At 47.6% G+C, this 26,516-nt stretch overlaps 1 protein-coding gene across 6 annotated transcripts in view; it reads left to right on the forward strand.

Annotated features, from left to right (window-relative positions):
- TNRC6C (trinucleotide repeat containing adaptor 6C) overlaps positions 1–26,516 on the forward strand; it is a 74,791-nt gene that overhangs the window by 35,492 nt on the left and 12,783 nt on the right. For 3 of the 6 annotated variants that reach the window (XM_043462117.1, XM_043462137.1, XM_043462106.1), the window contains exons 5-15: positions 5,406–5,621; positions 7,729–7,895; positions 10,965–11,045; positions 12,292–12,349; positions 14,212–14,354; positions 15,731–15,904; positions 18,204–18,350; positions 20,460–20,579; positions 23,377–23,460; positions 23,664–23,892; positions 24,820–24,987. In XM_043462117.1, the coding sequence (XP_043318052.1) occupies positions 5,406–5,621; positions 7,729–7,895; positions 10,965–11,045; positions 12,292–12,349; positions 14,212–14,354; positions 15,731–15,904; positions 18,204–18,350; positions 20,460–20,579; positions 23,377–23,460; positions 23,664–23,892; positions 24,820–24,987 (1,587 nt within the window). The remainder of the gene's footprint in view (positions 1–5,405; positions 5,622–7,728; positions 7,896–10,964; positions 11,046–12,291; positions 12,350–14,211; positions 14,355–15,730; positions 15,905–18,203; positions 18,351–20,459; positions 20,580–23,376; positions 23,461–23,663; positions 23,893–24,819; positions 24,988–26,516) is intronic. The other 3 variants (XM_043462128.1, XM_043462146.1, XM_043462154.1) reach the window with 2 other exon arrangements.

Consider the following 26,516-nt stretch of genomic DNA (forward strand, 5'->3'; position numbering starts at 1 on the left):
CTATAGAGAAAAAAATAGAGTAGGATTTTCTGATAGCTTTCGATCTAAGAGAAAGAAAAAAGAAAAAAACAAAGTAGGATTTTTGATAGCTTTCAATCCAAGAGAAAAAAATAAAATAGGATTTTCTGATAGCTTTCAGTCCCGGGGGGGGGGGGAAATATTACCCACTTTGAAGAGAAAGGAGAGGAAAGAAGAAATATACCCTCTTTAGAAAGATTGGAGGCCACTGTGTTAGCCTCTGTTTACTTATTACAAAGTCTTTATTTATGAGATAAACCAGTGGTTTTCAACCCCAGAGGGCTTTCGTTAGAATTATCCAGGAGCTTAGGGAGCTAGGAGATACCAGTCTCAGAGACACCTCAGATGCAGGGGTGTTGCTCCAGATGGGAAGCCTGCCCACTGGCCGGTTTTAAAGCTCCACAGGTGTTTCTGATGTGGTTAACAATGAAATAAAACCGTTTTTGGTTGAAACGGTTTTATGTGGCATTATACAGTAGAAATCATGTTCTGATTTCAGTGGAAAGAAAAATGCTAAAATTAGATGAAAATCTGTGTGTTGAGTCCCTGCCCTGCGCAAGGCACTCCCCTAGATACTGCAGTAAAAGACGCGAGAAGCTGTTACAGACCAGAGCCTGCCCTCAGGGAGCGTGAACTGTGACACAAAATACACGTGCAACCGTGGGAGAGAGAATTCAGTCCAGCTGGCCTTTGTAACTAGAGAACTAGCAGAGGAGTGGCTCAGATAGAGGCACTAGCACAGAAGACCTGGAGGCAAGGAGGGAAGGTAGCATCTTTGAGGAACAGAAAGAACTTCAGAGTAGTTGGTGCTGGGGGTGCGTGGTGGGGTTGGCAGGAAGGCCTTGCAGAGAAAGGAGACCACGGCAAGAGCAGGCACGTTCTTTTAGGCCCCGTGAAGGGGTGTATCCAGAGGTCTGGGAAGCCACTGAGAAGATGAAGCAGATTGAACCATCAGGCTTAATTAGAGAATCATGTCAGCTGTAAGATGAAGAGTGGATTAGTGGGAAGCACAGCTGGAGGAGAAGAGCTGAGCTCAGCCGTGTTTGGCATGGTAGGAGGAGGAATAGTGGCCAGGGGCGCAGATGGAGACCACAGCCAGACTGGGAAACTGGATGCAGGAGCAAGGAGGGTTCAGAGCTCGGGCAGGTGGGCAGGTTATGGCGAGGTGCACTGCCTTCTCGGGGAGCACACGGGAGGCACGTGTCCGTGGAGAGGACAGCAGAGGTTGAATGCAGAAGCCTGAGTCTCAGCCAGAGATGGGGCAGCAGGGACAGCTGTGGGAGAAGGACGATGAGCAGAGGGCCAAGGTCGGGAGGAGAGATTCTGTCTAAGATGGTAGGGTTCTGGCCTTTCCTAGTGGCTTGGTGGTAAAGAAGCCACCTGCCAGTGTAGGAGACAAGATTGATCCCTGATCGATCCCTGATCTGGGAAGGTCCCACATGCCGTGTAGCAGCTAAGCCCACGGGCCACAACTATTGAGCCTATGCCCTAGGGTCCGTCTCTGCAACATGAGAAGCCACTGCAATGACAAGAGTAGCCCCTTCTTGCCACAACTAGAGAAAAGCCCACAGAACAGTGAGGACCCAGCACAGCCAAAAGTTAATAAATTATTATTAAGAAACACAGCTGTCACGTCACACCCACCCAAGTCTTTCTTCTGGAAGTCCTCATCCCCATGACTTCTCCTTGGGTCGTGGTCAGAGCTCCCTCACCCCCTGCTCCGTGTCTCTCAGAAAGCTCCTGCTGACATGTGCCTGGTGCCTGGGCCCTGGCGACAAGCGTGGCCTGGCAGCACCGGGCGACCACATGCGGCACATCTTATGCTCATCTCATGTGGTCCTGATGGCTGCCGGAGCCTCGTATAACAGAGGAAACCGGCAATTAAGTGGCTTGCTGAGGGCACACGTGGTGGGAGGTGGTGGGGGTCTCAGATGTGACATACATACCTGCCTGCTGCCACTTGTTGAACATACGACATCCATGACACCCCACAGAGACAGGGACAACATCACGTGCATTTTGATTTTTCTTTTTCCTCTTGCATATGTTACCCTCAGAATCTCCTCTTAATGGTTTTTAGTAGACAAGGAATATGAGATTCACCCTGGATAAAGGCATTTCTGTTTGGTTGGAAGAGCCAAAATTATTTTCTTGTATGTGAAAAATATTTATAGATAATATATTTTTTTAACAAATTGCACACAGTCTCACTAAACATAAAAGAAGGCAAACATGCCCCATCCACCACGGTGACTGTTTCTGAGTTCTTGCTTGTTTTTCGTCCTCCAGGCATTATGCACATGTGTGATGTCTATAGTTGTCATGATAGTGTGAAAGCAGCTGTGAATTTTATTTCAACCACTTGGACAGAGACAGACAAAAAGTTAGAGGAATTACTTGCATGTACTGAGCCCTACTGGAAAAGGAAATGGCAACCCACTCTAGTGTTCTTGCCTGGGAAATCCCATAGACAGAGAAGCCTGGCAGGCTACAGTCCACGGGGTCACAAAGAGTTGGACACAACTTAGCGATTGAACAACAGCTGAGCCCTGCGCAGAGACGGTGCGCACATACTGTATCACTGGGGATGATGGGGTTACTCGGTAATTTTTCACTGATGACATTAGTCTCATATTCTGCCACGACACGGTGTAGCTGCATTGAGGCATTGTCCTTGCCCCACATCACCTGTGATACCTGTCTGTCCTGAACCGAGCGCTATTCTGCAGTGAGAGCAGAGTCCATCCCTCTCAGGAGCCACAGATGATCTGAGCCTGTCCCTGTCCCGGTCTAGGGGACCAGCTGTTCTTTGTGCTGCAGAAGGAGCAGTCACACCTCCCTCGGTTCCCTTCATAACAGTGACAAGGTGCTGCTTCCTTTGGGTCCTCTCCATTCATTTTCACACATACAGCCCCTGGCCCTTCCGGTCGGGGCTTGTGGTACCCAGGCTGCTGGGATCAGAGATGGAAGCAACAGTGACAGCATCTGCTAGGCTGTGGCTCAGTTCCTGGCTTGAACACTTGCCTGCTTGTCGCAGATCAACTGGGATTCCCCCTCCAAACAAAGTGCATACCCGATGAATGTCTGATGAGGTTTCTGCTACAGAGCAGGTCTTTTACAGATTCTGCAGCATCACTCTTGACCTTCACTAGTTTTACAAAATGTTCACCAACCTCAGAGTTTGGGTTTTAAGTTGCTTTTCAGTTGTTGATCATCACTGCTTAAGGATATTGATCTCTGTCTTGCAAAATAAGGTTTCTTGATTACATAGGTTTTTGTGTGTGTGTCCAGTTTTGTAAAAGTAAATGCTACAGGACAATCATTTCGTCCCATTCTTATTATATTAATACTAGTTAGTTTTCTGATGAGCCTGAGGAAAACTGATACTAATTTACAAAATGCAGTGTAGGATTTACACTGGATTGTTTGGATCTAGTTCAAACCCAGTCTGGAGCTGAAACACAGTAATCTAGAGAAATGCTGTGTATCTGCCTTTTTTTCCTCTCTCTCTCCTTTATACCCTTTTTGGTCACACTGTGGGGCATGTGGGGTCTTAGTTCCTTGACCAGGGGTCAAACCAGTGCCCCGTGCATTGGCAGAGTGGAGTCCTAACCATCAGGCCACCAGGGAAGTCCCTGTGTGCCTGCCTTTTTCAGTTGATTTTGTTATTTAATTGCTGACAGTAAATCACTATCTTTGCAGCTGATTGACTTTTAGTAACACCTGAATTATTTCAGCTTCCCAAAACTTCCTTAATTTTTGTCTTCTATGTTAATTTTCCTAATTTTGTTCCTTCGATTTGTAGAACTGCTTCTCCCAATATGCATTATTGTTTTCTGTGTAATTACAGGTAATATTAGAGTTAGCTTTTGCCAACAATAGTGATTAGGGCTAACTTCCCTGATAGTACCTTTAGCCAGATGGCTCAGTCGGTGAAGAACCTGCCTGAAGTATGGGAGACCCGAGTTCGATCCCTGGGTCAGGAAGATCCCCTGGAGCAGGGAATGGCAACCCACTCCAGTATTCTTGCCTGGAGAATTTCGTGGACAGAGGAGCCTGACTGGTTACAGTCCATGGGGTAGCAAAGAGCTGAACACGACTGAGCGATTAACACTTTCCCTGACATTGGTAATAATTCACATAATGTTTTGCTCATTATACAGTTGTAGTTTTAATGATTCATAGGTGGTAGGTAGTTTTGTCATTAATCATTACTGTTGTATTTTATCAGAGTAAAGCATCAAGGGAGCTGATTCCATGCTATTTTTAGTCAGAAAATTAATTTACTTCATAACCGAGATGGTAATATCCATGTTTTAACCAAATAATTTAAATTTTGTGATTGGCTTATTTGTGGTTTCTATTCTTCAGTTAGTATTTAAAGCATTCACAGTTCTGCCTGTGAGAAGCTCTGTCTATATGAAAATTACAGCTGATGTGAGCTTTCAGCGTGACTTTTCAAGAGTTATCATGTGAGCCTACCAGCAAAGGCACAAAGATCAGCATTTGGGTTGATTTGGAAAAATGAAGTTTGCATATGACACGGGAAATGTTTGTTTTACTGAAGTGTAAAGAAGGTGCGGAGATCCTTCCTGTGGCCTAGTCCCTTAACCTCGTCTGTGCCCCATAGATAGTAACGCTAGAGCCTTCCGGATTCACTAGGAAACCTCACCTAGTTTAATTGCGTCCTAATTTCTGGTACAAGTCCCGGTTCAGGATGCTATGGCAACTGGATGAGGTGCAGGAATGAAAGAAGAATTCTGAGATATGCTTGCATTCAGTTAGTTGGAACCACCCTTCGTAATTCCTGCATTCGGTTCCCATCTTTTAACACCAATATCTCAACTCCTTTCCAAATGCACTGCTGGTACTTAAGAACCATCTGGGTGCTCTATTGTTACTTTATCTATACACGTTTCCTCTTCTATCTTCTTTGTTTGCCCAGGCCTGTGTCTTTGATGGTTGGTCAAAAGATAAGTGAGAAAAATGTTGCAACTTGTAAATTTTTTATAAGAGATTAATGTGAAATTTCTTTTAGGTTGTTACATATAACACCAGAAGCAAAAGAGCTACTCCTTAAACTTTAGTTCTAAACTAGTTTTTAAAACTCTGTCTTGTTGCAGATGGTGTGAATTGAATAGCTTTTAATATAACAGACTTTCAGCTTTAAGGGAGTAGGGGACAGGAGTGAGAAGACTGAACTTTAAAAAAAAAAAAAAAAAAACGAAAAATCTGATTAGATCTAACATTGTCTCCTTTTCACCTTCTCCTAAAAGCCATCCTAAAGATAATCTCAAGATGATTTTGAACTTGAAATCACCATTCTTACTTTCTCTCTCTCTCTGTTTCACTTTTGTTGTCTTCCCTCTCCCCCGTGCCCTCTTCAGTTTCGTCGGGCTGGGGAGAAATGCCTAACGTTCATTCGAAGGCTGAAAACTCTTGGGGGGAGTCATCATCCCCGTCCACCCTGGTTGATAATGGCACAGCAGCGTGGGGCAAGCCACCCACCAGCGGCAGCGGATGGGGGGACCAGCCCACCGAGCCGGCGCTGACGTTCGGGAGGGCCAGCGCCCCCGCTGCCGCCCCAGCCCTGTGCAAACCAGGTGAGCCCAGCGTCTTGCCCGCCCTGGGTCGGCTGTTTGGAAGTGGGCCCACGTACTCTATTTAGGGGCATACTTCTCATTTAGCTTAAAGAATTAGTGTTTTAGGACACTTCCTGATTTTATTTACATTTTAAGTGAAAGTTGCTCAATCGTGTCCGACTCTTTGCGACCCCATGAACTGTAGTCTGCTAGGATCCTCTGACCATGGGATTCTCCAGGCAAGAATACTGGAGTGGGTTGCCATTCCTTTCTCCAGGGGATCTTCCTGACCAAGGGATTGAACCCAGGTCTTCTCGCATCACTGGCGGATTCTTTACCGTCTGAGCCACCACATTTTAAGACTAATGTTAAACTTAGACTATAAAGAAATATTTGCCCTGTCTGATAAATGAACAAAAAGGAGCTTTTGGGAGAAGTCCATGTTCTCCTTTTAAAAGAAAAAGAAGGAAAAAAAAATGATGGTTAGTAGCCTCCAGGCTTCTTCAGCAGAATTCTCCTACCTGTCATTCAGACGATTTAAACCTACTCTTTCACTGAGCAGGTGGATAAGGCAGGTCGTTTTTCTTTTTGAGATTGGCTTTTGAAAAATATATTACTCCACAGTTTGACACTTGCCTTGCTTTTGCTGCCTAGCAAACAAAATTCAGCGTTGGATACTCCACATTTATGCTTTCTCTCTTTCTTTTCTTTTTTTAAAAAGAAAAAACAACATGCTGTGTTTTCCTCCCATTCTTAGAAAGTATAAGTATACATAAAATGTGCATCCATACTGTTGTCCAGATCATGTTCACCAAGTGGAATTCTGTAATGTGTGGCTGCTTTACAATATGATACTTACGACAATAGTATGAATGTAAGTTGACTGATATAAATCCAGTGTAACATTAATTGTTCACACGGGTGCAAAAGCGCTTTTTTTTTTTTTTGGACACTATTAAGATCTTTAAAATGCAACTTTATTGTTTTGGTGTTTTGCTGCTTTGTCAGCACTGGGTAGCGTGCTGTGCATGCCGGCCATTCCGCCGGATTGTGTATCCCATTCCTGTCACTTCTTGTTAGAAGCCCGAAGGATAGGAAACTCCGGGGTGTGTAGATTCAGGTGTCGAGGCCACCTATCTGTATCATTTGTCCTCAGAGGCCTAATTACACGCCTGGCCACCTTGTAAGCCTCGGGTCTTCATCGTCTTACAGACTGTAGCTAACTGTAGTGTCACTTGATCTTTGGCCTTCTTCAGATTCCCCAGGAAGGAGAGTTTGGGGTGACTTTTATACCAAAGATTATTTTGTATTTTAAGAAAGGAGAAAAAAATAATATCCTGAAATCGAAATTCAGTATTCCGCTTGCCTCTGCCTGAGCCCTTGGCTGTGTCCCTCCTGTTGTTCTGGGAGCATCTCCTCGGAGCTTGTCAAGACTGCAGGCCGCTAAGCCCGACCACAGGCCTGCCGAACTTTTCAGGACCCTCAGGCGGCTCAGGTCTGGTCACACTGGGGGAGCACTGGTCCACGTGACGTACCACGTGACGTACCACATGCCTTGGAGGACCATGATCGTTTTCAGGACTCTGCCTTTTACCAGCATCTCATGTCACTCAGCGACAGCCACCTTCGGTAGCCCCCAGGATTTATCGTTAGAATGTCCATGTTTCAAAATGACCTCTAGGGACTTCCCTGGTGGTCCAGTGGCTAAGACTCCACGCTCCCAATGCGGGGGGCCCAGGTTTCATTCCTGGTCAGGGAACTAGACCCCTCACGCCGCAAGTAAAGATTCTGCATGTCGCCAACCTAGATGGAAGATCCCACGTGCCACAACTAAGACCCAGCACAGCCAAATAAATGTTTTTTAAAAGTGATCTCTCATGGGTTAAGGGCATTGGAACAGCACAGATTACAAATAGCTGGAGTTTGAAGACAAAAACAGACACACATGTACATGTACATTACATGTCCAGTAGGAAAAATGAAATTCTTAGGTGTAAGGGAGGACAGAGGAGTAAGAGGTAGGTGCTGTACACCCCTCTGTCCTGCCTCCCCTCAATGGTGTCACAGGGCGCCCCTGTCTGCTTTGGGAATGGTGACTGATACACACTCCTGCTCCCTCTCTTTCTAGCTTCAAAATCTATGCAAGAAGGCTGGGGCAGCGGCGGGGACGACGCGAACCTCAGCGCTAGTCAGTGGGAGGACGAGGATGGGGGCGTGTGGAACAACACGGCTTCGCAGGAGAGCCCCTCTTCCTGCAGCTCCTGGGGGAACGCCCCCAAGAAAGGGCTCCAGAAGGTGCGTGCAGCCCCGGGGGTGGGGGTGGGGGGGGTGAACGCTGAGCCCTGCGCAGTGTTAAGGTGGTCTCTCCAGTTAGTGACAGAGGGAGCCGAGGCTCTCAGAGTGCCCTGGGGACTCTGGGGGTCCTGATGCCCTCTCAGGGGGTCTCTGCCAAGTGCAGAGCATGACACGGGATTGCTGTCACAGCAGCGTGAAAGCAGGGACTGATGGGTGAAACCAGATGCTTCCGTGAAGCTGCACAGTGGAGAGAGGTCCAGCCAGGTGTGACAGTACCACTTGTCTCACCAAAAATTTATGTTCTAGAAAATATAATTATTTCCCATTAAAAAAATATTGTTATGTTAACATATAATGGGGCATGTTGAATATGTATGTGCATGCGTGCTCAGTCCTATTGGACTGCTTTTGACGCCATGGGCTGTAGCCCACCAGACTCCTCTGTCCGTGGGGTTTCCCAGGCAGGAATACTGGAGTAGGTTGCCATTCTCTTCTCCAGGGGATCTTCCCAACCCAGGGATCAAACCTGCATCCCTTGTGTCTCCTACTTGTCATGGGACAGCAAAAAAAAAAATTATAATAATAACTTAAATGTATATTGATGGCATAACTAGTTAAATTATGCTACATCCATATTATGAAAAACTAAAAAAAAATTTTAAAGAAACTTTAAAAATACTCATATGAAAAGATCACCAAAATATATCGCTAAGTGAAAGACGAGGCACAGAATCTGTGTCTAGCACATCCCCGATTTTAGGGGGCAGAGAAAGAGGAGAGAAAAATGGATGTGAGTCACGCACGCACTCATAACAGCCTCTGTAGAATTCAGAACTGTCTGGAAGGATGAGGAAGCAAAGGAGAACTCAGCAGACTGGGCATGGAGTAGGAGGAAGATGCTTCCCTGTGCCCCTCGTTTCTGCTCTCTAATCATGTGAATGTATTACCCGTTTAAAACAATTCCAGTTTGAAAGCCGCTCAACTGGCAGTTAGCAGAACCCAGAAACTAAAACCAGGGCCCTCTGCTCATAAAGAGCAGATGTGATGTCAGGCTTCAAATTAGGTCTTTTCACAGTCTGGCTGGCAAATCATCCAGCCAGGACCAGAATGACAGGACCAGAAACACCGAACTGGTGAATTAAAATATTGTGTGTTGTTGGCACACCTGGCTCTGGCCGCGTGGGAACGATTAAAATCACCTCCAGAGAGGCTGCTCCCTTGAGAAAAGCCAGCATGTTAGCTTACAGTCACCCCACAAACTGTGTCCTGTGACTGGCACTAGTGGAAAAGGACCCACCTGCCAATGCAGGAGACATAAGAGACACAGATTCAAACCCTGGGTCTGAAACACTCCACTGGAGGAAGGCATGGCAACCTACTCCAGTATTCTTGCCTGAAGAATCCCATGGACCGAGGAGCCTGGCAGGCTATAGTCCATGGGGCCGCAGAGTTGGACACGACTGAAGTTATTTACCTCAGGTTCTTTTTTTAAATAAGCTTTTTAAACTTTATTTCTTTCTTTCTGACTGCCCCGGGTCTTCATTGCTGTGCCCTGGCTTTTCTCTAGTTGTGGCGAGCCGGGGCTACTCTCCAGTTGCAGTGAGCGGGCTTCTCATTGCAGTGGATTCCCTTGTAGCAGAGCAAGGACTCTAGGCGCTCAGGCCTCGATAGTTGTGGCACCTGGGCTGAGTTGGTCCTTGGCATGTGGGATCCTCCCCAAGTAAAGTAAAATTTAAAAACTCGACACACAAGCCCATGGAGGGTACTGACAGAGGCCAAGAGGCATCACTTCCAAGTTGGAACCATCTCTGGCGGTTGGAATCAGAGACCTGGCCTGGCCCCTGGGATCAAACCCGAGTCCCCTGTAAGGCGGACTCTTACCCACTGTACCAGCAGGGACGTCCCAGGCCCAGTTTTGAAAGCACTGTGAAGGATAGTTTGTACGAGGTGAGAATGCATCATTAGCTCCTCCTCCTTGCAGGAGAGCAGGAGGTTGTCCAGGGGTCACATCCTGACGCCCAGCCCCCCAACAGTCCCCACTGCCCCCTCTCCACCCCACCACCGTTTCCTCTTCGCTCGACTCCCTCCTCCTGTCTTCACCCTCCCCTCACCGTTTTCTCCACCCCGCAGGCCATGAGTTAACAGAAGGTTTTTTCCTTCCTTTCATCTTGTTGCCTTTTCATCCTGTTGGAATGAACACCCTGTATTTTGTCATCTTTTAGAACAAAGCTTATAAAAGGGCGCAAGCCATGTAATTTTTAGTAGATTTTATATGGTTATTAGAGGGTCGTGTTCAAGGGAGCACCTAGCTTGCTTATCTGATAATGGACGCGGTTCCTATTTGTGATGAACGAAATGCATCCTCTGGGGGAAAAGAATCATTATCTTGCTTTTTCTAAGCCCATAAACTGCACACACATGCCAACTGCGAATACACCCTGAAGCATCCCGTAGGACAAGCCACGAGATGCTGTCAGGGCGATGGGGAGCGCAACATTGCTCATCGTTAACACAGGGGTGCTGTAACTTGTAGATCAACATGAACTTTGGGCGTCTCCCATTTCTGGAAGAAATGCGTTATTAAAATGTGGCTCATGTGGACCTAGAGAGTATCATACAGAGTGAAGTAAGCCAGAAAGAGAAAAACAAATATGTATTAACTAATGCTTCTAAGTGGAATCTAGAAAAATGTCACAGATGCTCTTGCTTGCAGGGCAGAAATAGAGACGCAGACAGAGAGGACAAGTGTGTGGATACCAAGGTGGGAAGGAAGGGTGGGAGGAGCTGGAAGACTGGGACTGACACATGCACCTGTTGATACTGTGTGTAAAATAAGTGCCTAACGAACCCCTGCTGCACCGCACTGGGGACTCCGCTCAGGGCTCTGTGGTGACGTGAGTGGGAAGGAAACCCAGGAAAGGGGGGACACACGAATACGTGTAGCTGCTTCACTTTGCTATCCAGCAGAGACTAGCAGCATTGTCAAGGACTATACTCCAATAAAACATAGCTTAAAACCATACCGTAAAACCTGCCTCATGGACTCTCTCCTCCCACCCTTGGTTCTAGGGCATGAAAACATCTGGCAAGCAGGACGAGGCCTGGATCATGACCCGGCTGATCAAACAACTCACAGACATGGGCTTCCCGGTGACTGGCGTCTCCCTTTACTGCTGCCGCCATGTGTCCTGGCCTGCACGGCCCTGTTGTGTCCTGTGTCCACCTTTTGTCATGTGTAACGCAGGAGGACGACTTCTGGGGGATGAGCTTGTTGGCAGAACCTAACTCGTACATCCCCCTTTCACCTGGGCACTCCTGCTTAGGGATTAGTGCTTTGAACTACCGCAAAGATCCACATCCTTTCTGTCTAGAAAGGTGTGAGAACCTTTTTCTAGAATGAAAAACGATGGGTGACTTAGTTTTCATTGGTTTATCCCGTTTTCTATTTTCTTTTCATCTAAAAGTGAGTTTTCATTCATTTCTGCAAGATTGACCGAGATCTCAAGGGAGAACTTGGTATAAAGCACTGAAACCTTGTGTCCAGATAAAGAAACCCAAGCAGACCTGTTTGGTGCCCGAGTTTTAGATTGTGTATAGGGTGTTCCTCTGAAAATGCCTCCCCATCTTTTCAGTTCCCAAGAGCCAGTGGAAGCATTCAGATTATGAACGATACCTCCTGCATCTGCCCTGTTGTCCCTTCAAATGTTTTCTCTCCAAATCTTTACTCAAATGAGCATTTACCTTTTGGTTGCCATGGGTGCCCCTTCGGGATGGGTCTGGAGCAGCCCCAGACTGGAAGGGGGGACCACATACTTCTCACGGGATACAGGGCCCTGACTCCGCATGTGCTCAGCCCCGGGGCCCAGCCTCCCCACCCACTGCGAGGTGATGGGCCCAGAGCGGCCCCGCGGTCCTTCAGCACCGAGCTCTGCTTGGTCTCCACCAAGACTAGTCTGTTTCAATCCGAGAGATGATTATCAAAGTGCATCTATTAGTACTTGTGTTGTGTTATGTTGTTTTTACGTTTTTTGGGGAAAAGTGGTCGACAACAGACACATCCTGGAATCTGACTCTCACCGTGAGTCCCTGCGGCTGCCCTGGGAGAGGTCACCCTGCTTACTACAGAGTCAGTGACAGGACTCCCCTGGCAGTGGACATTCAGGGTTTAAAGTCTTCTTCCCTCTGAAAACCAATTCAATACGTTTTCTTGTGACAAAGATTTTTTATTTAGAAGACACTTGTCTCTAACCACAACGAGAAAAGTATTTCTGGTTCCTAAACGGAACAACGTCAAGTTACTGTCGATCATGTCCCTGCATTAACAGCGCTCGAGCTCTTTGCAAGCTTTTCATTCTGTTACCGCACCTCCTAATGAGAACTCCGCTTCCCTCCGCAGAGAGAGCCGGCTGAAGAGGCCTTGAAGAGCAACAACATGAATCTCGATCAGGCCATGAGTAAGTGCCAGGACGCACCTCGATTGCGCTTTGTTTTACAGATGCGCGTTTCTGAGTCTCAGTGTTCTGAGTCGTGGGTCAGTGGCTGAATACGTGCTCAAGAGACAGGGTCACCCACAGGGTGTACACCTGCCGCGGGGCCAGTCCTTCAGGACTGGTGGTCTCCGGGGACAGACGGCCAAGCACCACATGGAACCGTGTCTGCTTTTCCTGTTTCTTTTTTTTTTTTTTTCATTTCTGCAACAAATAGGTGAATTGATACTATCCTCATCTATTTTGAGGGGAGGAGATAGTGACCCTCTTAGAGAAAGGTGCTGGGGCCCCTTGACCAGCTTCGTTCCTGCTGAGTGAGCCAAAGTACTAAACCAGGAAGTACTGAACCCTTGCTCCTTGGGGATATACGGGGATGAGGTTGTCCAAAGCCTCTGGCCACAGCATTTTTGTCAACCAGTCGATGCATTAACCTTGTTTTATGTGTGTTTCTGGGTTTGGAGGGCTGTGAGGAGGGTTAAGCTGTATTTTTTTTCCTTGCCTTTTCTTTAGTCTTTGGCCACACCCTGCAGCATGTGGGGTCTCAGTTCCCCGACTAGGAATCGAACCCACACCCCCCGGCAATGGAAGGCAGGGTCATAACTTACCACTGGACCGCCACAGGAAGTCCTGTGTTTCTGTGTAGTACATATTACTCATGAATAATCATATGCCAGCCATGTTTCTTTATAGTAAAACATTAGCTAAGAAGGGTGACCTGACCCTGGGTAATTAATAATGATCATAGATTTTGTTCACTTTTCGACTCACACCAATGCCATAAGCTTTTAAAAAAAAAAAAAAAAAAGATGCTTTTTTTAAAAAAAAGAAGTCATCTTGTGAGTCCTCATATTTATCTGCTTTCCATCTTTTCTGAAGCTTCATCTCACACTGTAGATGTTACTCTAGCTCCCTCCCTACAGGCTTACACACAGATGGTGACTGTCTCTCCCTGTTCTGGCTGCACCCCCTTGTTGCTCATCAGCAGCTGCTGAACAAGGCAGGCGCCATGCAACCTTATTGTGCTCAGGACATTGGCTTGGGGACCATGGGGACCATTGAAATGACCAACAGAAGGCAGAGAGATGTCGAAAACCTGGCCCCACGTAGACCACGAGAAAGACACTTGTCCGTTTGTGAGAGCCTGAGCCAGGCGTGTGTGTGTGTCATCTGGGGTGCAGATTCTGCCCTGCCCTGCATGTGTCTGCAGATGACCAAAAAGCACCGCAAGTTTTGATGTGAGGCTACAAGTATATTTTAGCAAGTAGGTGAACTCACCAGCTCAGAATTCACAAATAACGGGGGTCAAACTTTATAATTGTATGCAAATGCCAGGTGTGTGGTGTCAGCTACCAGGACAGAGGGACCAGGTGTGGTCTGTAGGGAGTTAGTCCTGCCTCCTCAGAGCTGCGAGGCAGTGCCAAGCTCGAGGCAGCTGAACAGACACCAGTCTCTGAATCGAAGGGGCATAGGACAGACCTGTCTGGTTTGCGTTGCCGTGTCCCCAATGTCTGGGCAGGTCCTTGCAGCCGGAAGGCACTCAGCAGGTGGAAGTTGGTGGGTATAAGGTGGGACAGCTGGGGAAAGGCCCTCTTTGGGTAAAGGAGCAACAAATCCCAGGGGAGAGGAAGGACCTAGCCCCCTTGGGGCAGAGGTGGCTGATACGGAGCAGGGGTCAGACCACAGCCTTCCGCGATTGGCCCTGTCCTCTGGGGGGTGAAGGTCTTGACTCCTTCCCTGCAGTGTCGGCTGGCACCTATCTGTGCTCAGCATTCACAGCCGACCCCCTGGGCGTTTGGTTTCAAATGCCGCCTCTGTCTGCTGTGCCCCAGGCGCTCTGCTGGAAAAGAAGGTGGACATGGACAAGCGTGGACTGGGAGTGACCGACTACAACGGGATGGTCACCAAGCCCCTTGGCTGCCGCCCACCGATCTCCAAAGAGTCTTCCGTGGACCGCCCCACCTTCCTTGACAAGGTATGAGTTTAGGTGGCTTTTTTGTTTGTTTTTAACAAGACGTGTTTTTCATTTTCACTGTGTTGGATTAGAAAGTTACTGGACTGTAATATTTAAGTGACTTTTACCCATTTTTATACTATATATGAATGTTTGACTCAAAAGAGGTAGTGTTATAAGTATTTCATATGATGTGATGAATAAAAATACTGAAATTGAAAACTGATTTTCATGCCAGTGGGTAAATTTGGCTGCTTGAATTTGTCCTGTAGACAGGAGGCATCAGATTTCTCTTTTATGGTCTTATGTGCACAGTTCTTCCCATTGGAAATGATGGATTGCATGTTTAATCTCAGAAGAAGGGTCTAGAAGTGGTTGGGCGTGGGCCTTGCTCGGATGAGCCACTTCAGAAAACCCACAGGTGCAGGAAAATCACCTTAGATGTTTTAGCAAGTAGAGTCGCCGGTTCACTCCCCTCAGTATTGTCCTGCTTGGTGCCCCTTCTCCAGACTGGTGTGACCTCAGAGGGGAAACAGTGTCCTATTAAGCTCAGTCAAAATGTCTGACCTTGAAAAAAATAATAGAAGCAAGGAAAGACAACTCTAAAGCAAACAGACAGAAAAAGGAGGCTCACAGAAGAGGCGAGAGTTGGTCTCTGTTCTCAGATTAGCAGCGTCCCCCAACCAGAGCTCCGCGCAATGGAGTTCTCACTGTGCCCGGGGACATCGACATTTCAGACAACAATGACTCGTTCTTGACCGTACTTATTCTGCGGTATTATCAGGTGTTTATCTGAAATTCCAGTTTAACTCAGCATCCTGAATTTTTATTCGCTAAGTGTGGGACCTTGACTTGTTTTTGTACCTTTAAAATCTGAACTAATACTCTAGGCTTGATGTGAAGTTGGATGAGGTAAATTTACAAAGGACCTGATGCCTTAGTAAATGTAAAAAAAAAATCAGGTTTTTGTTTTATAATTTACCTTATTATTAGGTTAAGCCATGTGAAATCAAAAACAGATGAATGTCAGTAGATCTCAACCTAGTATATACCTAGAGCCTTGTTAGTAAGTTCTCAAAGGAGCCTGTTTGTTTGAAAACGGTTGTTAAAGTGTTTTCCAAGTAAGACTTACACTGTCTCTCTCCTGACTCCTACCCATAGGCAGGGCTGGTAGTGATGAGACTATGTAAGCTGTTATGTGTGTTTGTAAAATAATTGTTAAAATGAAAACAGCGTCTTAATCCTGTTTCTCTTTTTTCTTTTTCCCCTCTTCCTTTTGCCCATTTCTCCATCCTCTCGTCTACACGTTTTCGATCTTTTACTTCTTTATATTCATCCACATCCCTGTCTGCGTCCTGGGAACTTGTGCTTTGTGTGTGGACGGGCCCTGCCCACAGCTCACGCTTTCTTTCCCCAATCAGGATGGCGGCCTCGTGGAAGAGCCCACGACTTCACCATTTTTGCCTTCACCAAGCCTGAAGCTCCCCCTTTCCAACAGTGCACTCCCCAATCAGGCCCTGGGCGGGATTGCCTCAGGGCTGGGCATGCAAAACTTGAATTCTTCTAGACAGGTAAGGCTGCTGGCAGAGGCTCACTGTGGTCTTGTTTATGTGCCTTTAAATCAGTGTATTTGAGACATGAACTTGGTCTTTAATTAATACCCAGATGTGAAAATACCACTGAACGTGTAAAGGGAACTGAGCTATGACAAGGATTTCCTTTCAAGTGACGTACTGCTGTCAAGAAATGAATCCAATTCTAGAAATTTAACCATGTTACAGGAAATGCTTTCAAAATTATTTCTACATGTAACTGAAATGTGTTTGAGTTCAACACCCTTGGTCCTAACGTGCTGCTTGTGACGTGACGCGGGTTACAGAGCGGTCTTTAGCTGCTGGATCTAGTCACAGATCCAGGCAGTGCTGTTCTGTCTCTCCTGACCGTGGACACCTTAAATGCATTATTAATCTGCAGGAAAATGCCGTACTCTCCCTTTTCCCCCGAAGTAGAGATGACACCTCCTGCAGGTTCTCAGTGGTTTTCAGAGTGATTTTGGCATCGTTCCTTGCCTTTGACACTTGTGGAAAAGGTGCAAGTCACTGTCAGATGTCCCTGAGGCAGGACCTGGGGTTTTGAACGATGGCCGCCTTGTGTCACTTCTCTCCCCTGGGATGAAGTGACATGAAAGCAAGTGCATGTCCTTCCCGTCCCTGGAACTGTCCTTGATTTCCTCCCGGTTGAGGCTCACACCACACACAGCTCTGAGCCTTCTCTTCCAGCAATGCTGTGAGGTTGGGGGTGGCCAAGGCCAGTTCTCAGCGCACCCCAGTCCACGAATCCCCGCTGCCGTCTCATGTTGCTCATGAGGCTCACCAGTCAGCAGTGGAGGTTTTCAGCTGCCACTGGGGACTCAGAGGCCAGGCCAGCGGCCCCGAGAGTCAGATAACTCAGCCAGGAGACAGAAAGAAGCACTCAATATAGTTTCTGTATTTAACACAACAAACTCACCGACCTGAATTTGTGCATGTATTCAGTTTCAGGTCTTGTTGAACTCAGAACTATTTCCTTTTGGAAAATGTCTTCTCTCCGGTTAGTGATCCCTGCCCATTACCCCAGCACAGAAGGTGCCTGTATGCGCTTGCGTGCAGGTCTCCTGCGGGGCTCAGTATTCCTGCAGCGCCCTTGAACATGATGGGCTTGTCGTAGGTCACCTAAAACCAGCTCTGAGTGGCTTCTGTGATTTAAAGATGTAGGCAAGCTTTGCAGATGGATTTTCTGTCATCTGTACCCGATTTGAAAAGCATTTCTTCTTTTTTTTTTAACTTCTTATTTCATTTTGGAGTATAGATGATTAACAATGTTGTGGTAGTTTCAGGTGGACAGCAGAGGGGCTCGGGCATGCATATGCATGTATCCATTCTCCTCCCAGCCCCCCTCCTGTCCAGACTGCCACGTAAGATTGAGCAGAGTTCCCTGTGCTACACAGCTGGTCCTTGCTGGTTATCCGTTTTGCTCATGGCAGCTGTACATACCCATCCCAAGCTCCCTGAATATCCTTTCCCCCAGTCCTTCTTCTCAGCAGCCATAAGTGAACAGTACTTCTCTTTCACTTTTTGGATCATGGGGCTTTTGGTGGAAAAGAAATGTCACTTATATTGAAAATCATGATCTTAATCTGTATCTTCTCTTTTTTTTTTTGAGTGTGTATTGTGTTTTTTTTTAATGTATTTATTTTTTAATTGGAAGATAATTGCTTTACAATGTTATGTTGGTTTCTGCCATACATCAACATGAATCAGCCATAGAGACACATATGTTCCCTCCCACTTGAACCACCCACCTCATCCCACCCCATCTGGGTTGTCACAGAGCACCAGGTTAAGCTCCCCGTGTCATATAGCAACTTCTCATTAGCTGTCTGTCTTACACATGGTAATGTATATATTTCTATGCTACTCTGTCAATTCATCCCACCATTTCCTGCTCCCGCTGTGTCCATAAGTCTGTGAATAGCACTTCTTTATTTTTTAAGTCCCATCAGTTTAATAATAATAATAATACTAACAAAAATGGAAGACAGAGGGGGCAGGAAAGAGACCTCTGGGGCAGGGGCATGGGAGCCCTGCTCATGGCACCAGGCCTGGCCACTGGGCCCTTGGTATTGCTGTTGCTATGAGCTCAGGGGGCAGCAATTGTCCTGTGGGGGCCTCCCCTCACCTGGGTCGAGGACCCTTCTGGGACGTGCTGTGGACAGCCCTTGTTCAGCCTTCCCTCTGGTGCGAGTTGCGCCTGGCAGGAAACAGGTGCAGTTTTGCCCCCCTGCCTGCTCCCGCAGCGACGGTATAACCACCCCTCCCTCCCCGTCCGCAGACACCGAGTGGCAATCTGGGCATGTTTGGCAGCAGCGGAGCAGCGCCCGCCAGGACCATGCAGCAGCCGCCGCAGCCGCCCGTGCCGCCCCTGAGCTCCTCCCAGCCCAGTCTCCGTGCTCAAGTGCCTCAGTTTCTATCCCCTCAGGTCAGACTGGCGCCCGCGGCGCAGGGAGAGCGGGCAGCCCTCGCGTGTGCTCGTGTGCACCCGTCCCCCAGGCCCCCCTGCCCTGGGGGGAGGCATGCCCAGACCCCTCCCCAAGGGCCGGCCTCCTGCTCTCAGAGCACTCGGGCCAGTGGCATGCACCAGTGCCTGGGCGTCTGTTCTGCTCGCGACAAGATTATTCAGATGGACCCACCGAGTTGCCCTAGACTGGTGGGGGAGCAAGGTGGTGAGGGAAATAGCTTAGGATGTAAAAGAAACTTCTTAGATTCAATGAAGGACTGAGTAATGCTTCAGTGACAGACTAAACAGGACAACATAGAATAGTACCTATGTTACAGACTGTTAAGTTTATTCTTTAAAAAAAAAGCAAACAGAATTCAGAAAATGGATATTGTTGTTTTTTGTAACTATAAAGCATAGTGTCAACTTTTCTCATGATAATACCGTTTACTTTTAGAACATTCCATTATTCTAGACTTTGGACTAGAGGTTTTAATTATAATGTTACAGTCCTTATTACACCTTATAAGAAGGCTCAATAATAGACTAAATGGTAAGTCATAGAATTTGATCCCCGGGTCGGGAAGATTCCTTGGAAAAGAAAATGGCAGCCCACTTCAGTATTAATGCCTGGGAAATCCCACAGACAGAGGGAGCTTGGCAGGCTACAGTCCATGGGGTCGCAAAGAATCAGACACAACTTAGCAAATAAACCACCACCACCACAGTTATTACGCTATAATTGTTTGACCTGAAATCTATGCACCTAGTTGAGATGGCTGAAATCTGGGTAAAAGAATAGTTAAATTTTGTAAACAGAATATACTCTTAAGATACACTCTTTAGCCACTACAACAAATACAGACCCTGAAATACAGACCCTCAGGCAAGACAGACAGGTACTTCTTGCCCAGGCAGCAGTGCAGAAAGCACCAGCTCTGCCTCAGCCACATCCCAGGAGGAAGAAAGACAAGAGACAGACGCCTTCCACTCACATCCCACTACCTGGACTTAGTGACTCAGCTGCCCCAGCGAAGGGGTGGGAGGAGAGAGGGGCCTGGAGGCAGAGTGTGGCCTTCCCCAGACTCTGCAAACCAGCGTGTCCTGAATGTCACTCATCTGTGTGCCTTCCTTTCAAGCAAAGGCTCTTAATGTGTTTTCTCTAAGTTGACTTGCCTTCTTAGTTAGATAAATTTATTCCTGAAACTTTACATGTCCGTCATAAATAGAAAAATCAACATTTTCCTAATACATGTTAGATGACTATAAAAGTAAAAGATGCCCTTCCATGTACTACCTAAGACCACCTTGTGTAAACGTTATGATAAATGTACAAAGCACGTGTCGGGGCGCCCTGAGCTGGCCAGTGCCAGGCCCCTGACAGTGCAGAGCAGCAAGTTCCTGGTGAGCAGGGAGGAAGAGTCAGTCCTGACGGTCGTGACAGTCACGATCAGGGCTGGCAGGTCACACGAGCCCTGTGCCACATGGAGCCTGGGCATTTGGGCCCCCCAAGAGGAATGTCTTGGGGTCCCACAAACAGGGAGAGACCACTGCCTGAGCAGGTGAACTTGAGGAGGGGTCGTTGCCCACCCTGCAACGAGGACCCTCTGGTCAGGTGGTGGTGCAGCCATCTACCAAGCTCCCACGGGGACCGGTCCCAGGTGCCTGTGTGCCTCGGACTTCCTCCCGGGAAGGCATGGCGAAGTGAGTGTGCCTTCACTGTCCCCAGGCCTTGAATGATGCCTGCTCGTTTTCACTTCAACAGAAGACAAAATCAGCAACCGACAGGAGGAACCCAGGACCTTAGAGCATTAATCTGCAACTAAATTATTTGGAGGAAGACATCTCTTTCTTGCCTTCTGTCACTCCCTCCTTCCTTTCCTCCCTTCCTTTCTTCCTTCTACATTCTCCACTAAAACATGCTAACTACTGATGTTGGAATGTCTGTAAATATTTTAATGGCTTTTGAAGTTCAGTCATGAGACAAATACAATTGTCATTTAATCAGTCAGTTTTGAATCTTGAAAAACTACACAGACAAACAAATGTTTGATTAGAGTTCATGTCTAATGGTGCATTTTGTGTTAACAGGTTCAAGCACAGCTTTTGCAGTTTGCAGCAAAAAACATTGGTCTCAACCCTGCACTATTAACCTCGCCAATTAATCCTCAGCATATGACGATGTTGAACCAGCTCTATCAGCTGCAGCTGGTGAGTCAGGATAGATCTGCTCAGGTTGTAGGACGTGGGAAGGGCATTCTCCACACATTCACTGGCATGAGCCAGAACATGCACACCAGCTGATAAATGTAGTTACTTTAATGCTCATCTTCACATCAGGGAATGTCACTGAGACTTTCATGAAGTTGGTAAACTATTAAAAGCATTAGGGGACTTCCCTGGTGGTCCGGTGGCTAAGATTCCAAGCTCCCAGTGCAGGGGGCTTAGGTTCAATCCCTGGTCAGGGAGCTAGAGCCCACATGCCACAACTAAGAGTTCAAATGCTGAAACTTAAAAGAAAAAAAAAAAATCGCACGTGTTGCAACAAAGATTGAGGATCCTATGTGTCACAGCTAAGACCCCACGCAGCCAAATAAATAGGATAATATTTTATTAAATAAATTAAAGATTTAGGAAGTTCTTCACTCAAGGGCATTTCCACTAAGCTTTGTGACTTCTTCGGCCCCTTCGTGATCAGTCTCCCACATCTGACAATCAGGCACGTCTGTTAGCACTCAGCCAGCCTTTCTCATCTGAACACGGAACCAGCAAATCACTTCCTGGTTTTTGGCTAAATTCTTCTGAGGATGATATACATAAATACCATTCTAGAAGCAAAAGACAAGTTACTTCATTATGTACAGTATCTGCCTCAGAGATTAGGACTTAATTCTCTCAGAATCCCTCTTGAGAAAGGCTGATGTAGCCTAATACTTCTTGAGAGTTTTATAGTTTAACATACGTTGTATTTTTAATTTTCAACAGGCTTTGCTTTTGCCATGAAACACCATGGCATTGTATGCCTCGATGCATCCTGAATTTATATTCCCTGAAGGACCCAGTGTTTGTTTTTTTCTTTAATATGTTGACACCTGATTTGTTTAGACATCTTGTCCAACAGCTTCATCTCGTAGAAAATTATCAGGAGTCATGAAGGAAGAAAAGAAAAGGCTCCAAGAGACAAAACCATGATGTCAGCCTTTCCTTATAGGGGAACCTTTCCTTACAGGGTCAGGCTCTCAGTCCTGACCCTTTAGCATTTGTTAGACACACTTCTGACCAGTCTGCGTGTCTGGTTCCAGGTAGTGGCCAGGTAGGGTGTGAGTGTCCTGGACAAGACGCAATGAAGTACCCAACGCCCTGGGCGTGGGTTCCAGGCCATGACTGGACTTCATTCAGAAAAGGGAGCCTTGGGGACTTCCCTGGTGGTCCAGTGGTTAAGACTTTGCTTTCCAATGCAGAGGATGCACGTTTGATCCCTTGTGGGGGAGCTAAGATCCCACATGCCTCATGACCAACGTAAAACAGAAACAATATTTTAACAGATCCAATAAAGACTTTTTAAAAATGGTCCACATCAAAAAAAAGATAAAGTAGCCTCATGGACTGTGGTGTAAGGCCCCGGGGCCATCAGTGCCAGGAAGGGACCGCTGACCTCAGGGGAGGACAGGGAGCAGCCAAGAAGCATGTGTGGTGTTCAGCACTCCTCCTGCAGAAGAGAGCAGCGCCCTCCTCCTGGGTGCACTGCAGGACGGCTGGACTCTGACCTGAGGCTGAGCTCATTCTAGACAGTACTGACGTTCTGGAATCCCTTATTCATAATTTTTATTGGCCCCTGTAATGTAAAAGACACCAAGAAAGTATTGAAGTATGTTTACATTTCATGTGTTCCATTTTAAAAATAGTGTATGGCATTTTAACATTTTTTCCCAGAAAAATTGGTGAAATGATGTTTTATGCATCCTAAGGTTAAGCTTTAGAGCCTGTAAGGATTCAGCTAAGCATTTTATTCTTCTGATTTATGGATTAATGAGGCTTCTCTCGTAGTACAATCTGTACTTCTATTTGGATCCTATCTCAATAAATCCTGTTGCCCCAAATGTCCCCCAAAAATCCATGCTGTAAGGAAGAAAATTTGCCATATTCAGCCAACTTTTGAAACAAAGGATCCAGCCTTCTGCATCGTTGTGGGAAGACTCTCTGATGACCGTTCTCACCAGGTTTGTGGCCGGAGTCAGGGTGGTGGAAGTGCCGCAAGCCTGGATTTCAGGCTCCCTGTGGACGGAGACCACACACAGCTCCTGGTTATAAGCTTATGAGCTGCGCTGTCTGGGGCTGCCGCTCAGCACTGTCCTGCCACACTGTCTGAACCATTCTGGACACCTGGCGTCTTTATAAGGAAGAAAAAACCTTTTTCCCCCTCATTTCTTTTAGTTTGTATGAATCAAGCAGAAGAATTTTGATCTCTTCATTAACTGAAAAATAGTTTGCTGACAGACCTCACTACCAGCCCTAAACAGAGGTGCTGACTGAGTCACTTTTTAACGTCTGTGCAGTGGAAAGGTTTTGGAGGACTTCCCTGGTGGTCCAGTGGATAAGAATCTGCCTGCCAATGCAGGGCACACGAGTTTGAGTCCCTGGTCTGCGAAGATCTCACATGCCTCAGGGCAGCTAAGCCTGTACGCCACAGTTGCTGAGCCCAAGCGCCTAGAACCCGTGCTCTGCAACAAGAGAAGCCCCCACAGCGCGAAGCCTGGGCACTGCAGCTAGAGAAAGCTCACACGTAGCAATGAAGACGCAGCACAGCCAAAATAAATAAACACTTGAAAAAAAAGGTTTTAGAAAAAAAAGACATGTTCCTTTTTGAAAATGCCTCGCAATATGCTCAAACTGCATGGTCAGGGGACCGACGAATCTGGGCCATTTTTCCCTTAAACTAATGTACAGAAGTCAAACCCCTTGTTGGTGGCTGTCTTGCAGTCTGCTGACGATTCTCTGCCATCCACAGGCATACCAACGTTTACAGATCCAGCAGCAGATGCTACAGGCCCAGCGGAACGTTTCCGGACCCATGAGACAACAGGAGCAGCAAGTAGGGGCCCCCGGACGGCAGAGCCGGGTCGCTGGCCGCCCCCTCCCCTGACCTTGTTACGCTGTCACTGATGATGGCTCTGACATGCAGCCTCCCCTTTGGAAAGCCCCCCGGGGTCACCTGGGTTGGGGCAGAGGTGGGCCCAGGCGCCCCCCGCCCCCAGCCCCGCTGACTGCGTGTCATTCCCTGCCCCTGCCCCGCAGGTTGCGCGCACAATCACTAACCTGCAGCAGCAGATCCAGCAGCACCAGCGCCAGCTGGCCCAGGCCCTGCTCGTGAAGCCGCCGCCCCCGCCACCCCTGTCTCTGCACCCCTCTGCAGGCAAATCGGCCCTGGACAGCTTCCCGCCCCACCCCCCGGCCCCCGGGCTCCCCGAGCTGCAGACCAAAGAGCAGCAGTCTTCACCCAGCACCTTCGCCCCCTACCCTCTCGGTGAGTCGGGGCCTGCGTGCGCCCACCGCGCGCCGTTCTAGCAGAACCCGAGCGAGGCTGTCTCAGGGCTCCTTCCAAGGGAGGGGCTCGCTGTCCACGCAGAGCATGGGTTCTGTTGGGCCTAGGGGTGTTTTCAGCATAAAATTTCTGAAGATATTTCCAGCGGGAGCCCCAGCCCAAGCTCACCCCCCCTGTGGTAGAATCTGCACTTTGTTAAATATTTGGCCATGAATTAAGACTTAGATTGAGGAGAAGGCAATGGCAACCCACTCCAATGTTCTTGCCTGGAAAATCCCATGGACAGAGGAGCCTGGTAGGCTGCAGTCCATGGGGTCGCGAAGAGTCGGACGTGACTGAGCAACTTCACTTTCACTTTGCACTTTCATGCATTGGAGAAGGAAATGGCACCCCACTCCAGTGTTCTTGCCTGGAGAATCCCAGGGACGGGGAAGTCTGGTGGGCTTCCATCTATGGGGTCGCGCAGAGTCGGACACAACTGAAGTGACTTAGCAGCAGCAGGATTAGTGTTCTCATAGCCCCCCCACCCCCGGGACTGGCGCCCTCCTCCCACATCTAGCACCTTGGCCCATGCTGGTTAGCACCGTGGTGCTGTTTTGTAGCGTGTCCCCCAGCCCTGGGGGCTGGGGCGAGAGCTTCATCATCCCTGCAGGTGGGGGCTGCCATGTAAGTTATTTTTGTACATGTTCAGTGTGGGTTCTGTGGCCTCTCCCCTTACCCTCAGGTCCACCCTATGAATTGTACAGAACGTGGCTGTTGAATTTAGGACTGTCCTTGCCTTTATACACATTAAACATATGTGAATCTTCAAAAAAAATAAAAGACTTAGATTGCTTCTCTAGGAGAGCTTTAGACAGTAATCATTTTGGAGGAAGAGCAGACATATCCTAATAGTGCTTTTCTCTTTAGCCGGACTAAACCCAAACATGAATGTCAGCAGTATGGACATGCCTGGTGGTTTGTCAGTGAAGGACCCGTCTCAGTCCCAGTCACGCCTCCCTCAATGGACTCACCCCAACCCGATGGATAACTTACCCGGTGCTGCTTCTCCGCTCGACCAGAACCCCAGCAAGCATGGTACGTCCGAGCTGAGGAGCCCCGTAGTCTGGCCACGTCTGTTCTCCTTGCTCATCTTCCTCATTTCGTTACGTGTGTGTGTGTGTGTGTGTGTGTGCGTGTGTGGGTGCACATACACACGCGCATGCTCAATCATGTCCACCTCTTTGCAACCCCATGGACTGTAGGCCACAAGGCTCCTCTGTCCGTGGAATTTCCCAGGCAGGAGTACTAGAGTGGGTTGCCGCTTCCTCCTTCAGGGGGTCTTCCAGACCCAGGGATCGAACCCATGTCTCTCGTGTCCCCTACATTGGCAGGTGGATTCCTAACCACTGTGCCACCTGGGAAGGCCTTTGTTCTTACACTACATTTCTATTCTGAGAATTCAGCGCTGAAATCTGAACAGAAAATATTTCAAAAGGCCAAGCCAAACAAACATGGAGATACAGAGTATTGGTGACCAAAGGGGAAGGGGTGAGTGGAAAGGGGATGAACTGTGTGGCAGTGGGTGGAAACCAAGAGTTGGTGGTGAGCATCCTGTGATGTGGACAGAAGTTGAAATGCAGTGTCATGGTCGTGAAACTTAGATAATGTTAGAAACCAGTGTTACCTCAGTAAGGTAATAGAGAAAGAAGCCTGGCGGGCTACAGTCCATTGGTTCTGAAGAGTCGGACGTGACTTAGCAACTAACCAACAACAATATATCTTTCATTCATTAGAGTATATGAGACCCTATCTAGTCAATGACCAAATCTCTTGAAGCCTCAACTTTTACGCCTTAGCTACTAACTGAGAAGTAATTGAAAGTGCCCCAGAGCAGCAAAGAATACAGGTCATGGCTGCACACTTGTAACGTATATCTGTATCTTCAACCAAAAATTTGTCTGAAGGATATTTTTTTTCAATAAAATGATTAAATGCAATAGGAAAATCTAATGCTTAGAAAAGATAAAAAGCAAAAATGCTAATAACCATGGAATTCCCTGGAGGTCCAGTGGTTAGAACTGGACACATTCACTGTCTGGGCCCAGGTTCAATTCTTGGTCCAGGAACTAAGATCCCACAAGCTGCTCAGCCAAAAAAAAAAGAAAATGCTAATAACCATAGGCGGTGATCTCACTGTTAAGCATTGAATTTAGCTCTTAATTTGCTGGTAGCATAAAAAACAAAGGAAATTTGATAGGGAACATAATTCTCTTGATATAAAGCACTCTAAAAAGAAAAAATTCTCCCTGATGATTAGTTCTACAGGAAAATTATCACATGCTATCTGGGTACTTTCCTTGGAGGAGAGCGCTCAGTCGCCCAGGGAGGTAGGGTTAGGCCTCCAAGGCCACACAGAGGCCAGCAGACGAGGGGACGGATGCGGACAACAGCAAGGACAGCAGCTGACCACGGACGCTCACTGGTTGTCCCCAGAGAGCCCCGCCATGGTGTGGGTGTGCATTTATCGAGAATTCCCAATGACAAACTGAAGGAGTTCTTAAAGAGTGTGTCTTTCCAGGTCGAGTCTGGGCTGGCTGAAACAGGCACTTCCCCTCGAGAGTGCT

This window comes from Cervus canadensis, chromosome 1 (assembly GCF_019320065.1).
Source record: "Cervus canadensis isolate Bull #8, Minnesota chromosome 1, ASM1932006v1, whole genome shotgun sequence".
NCBI classification, from domain to species: Eukaryota; Metazoa; Chordata; class Mammalia; order Artiodactyla; family Cervidae; genus Cervus; species Cervus canadensis.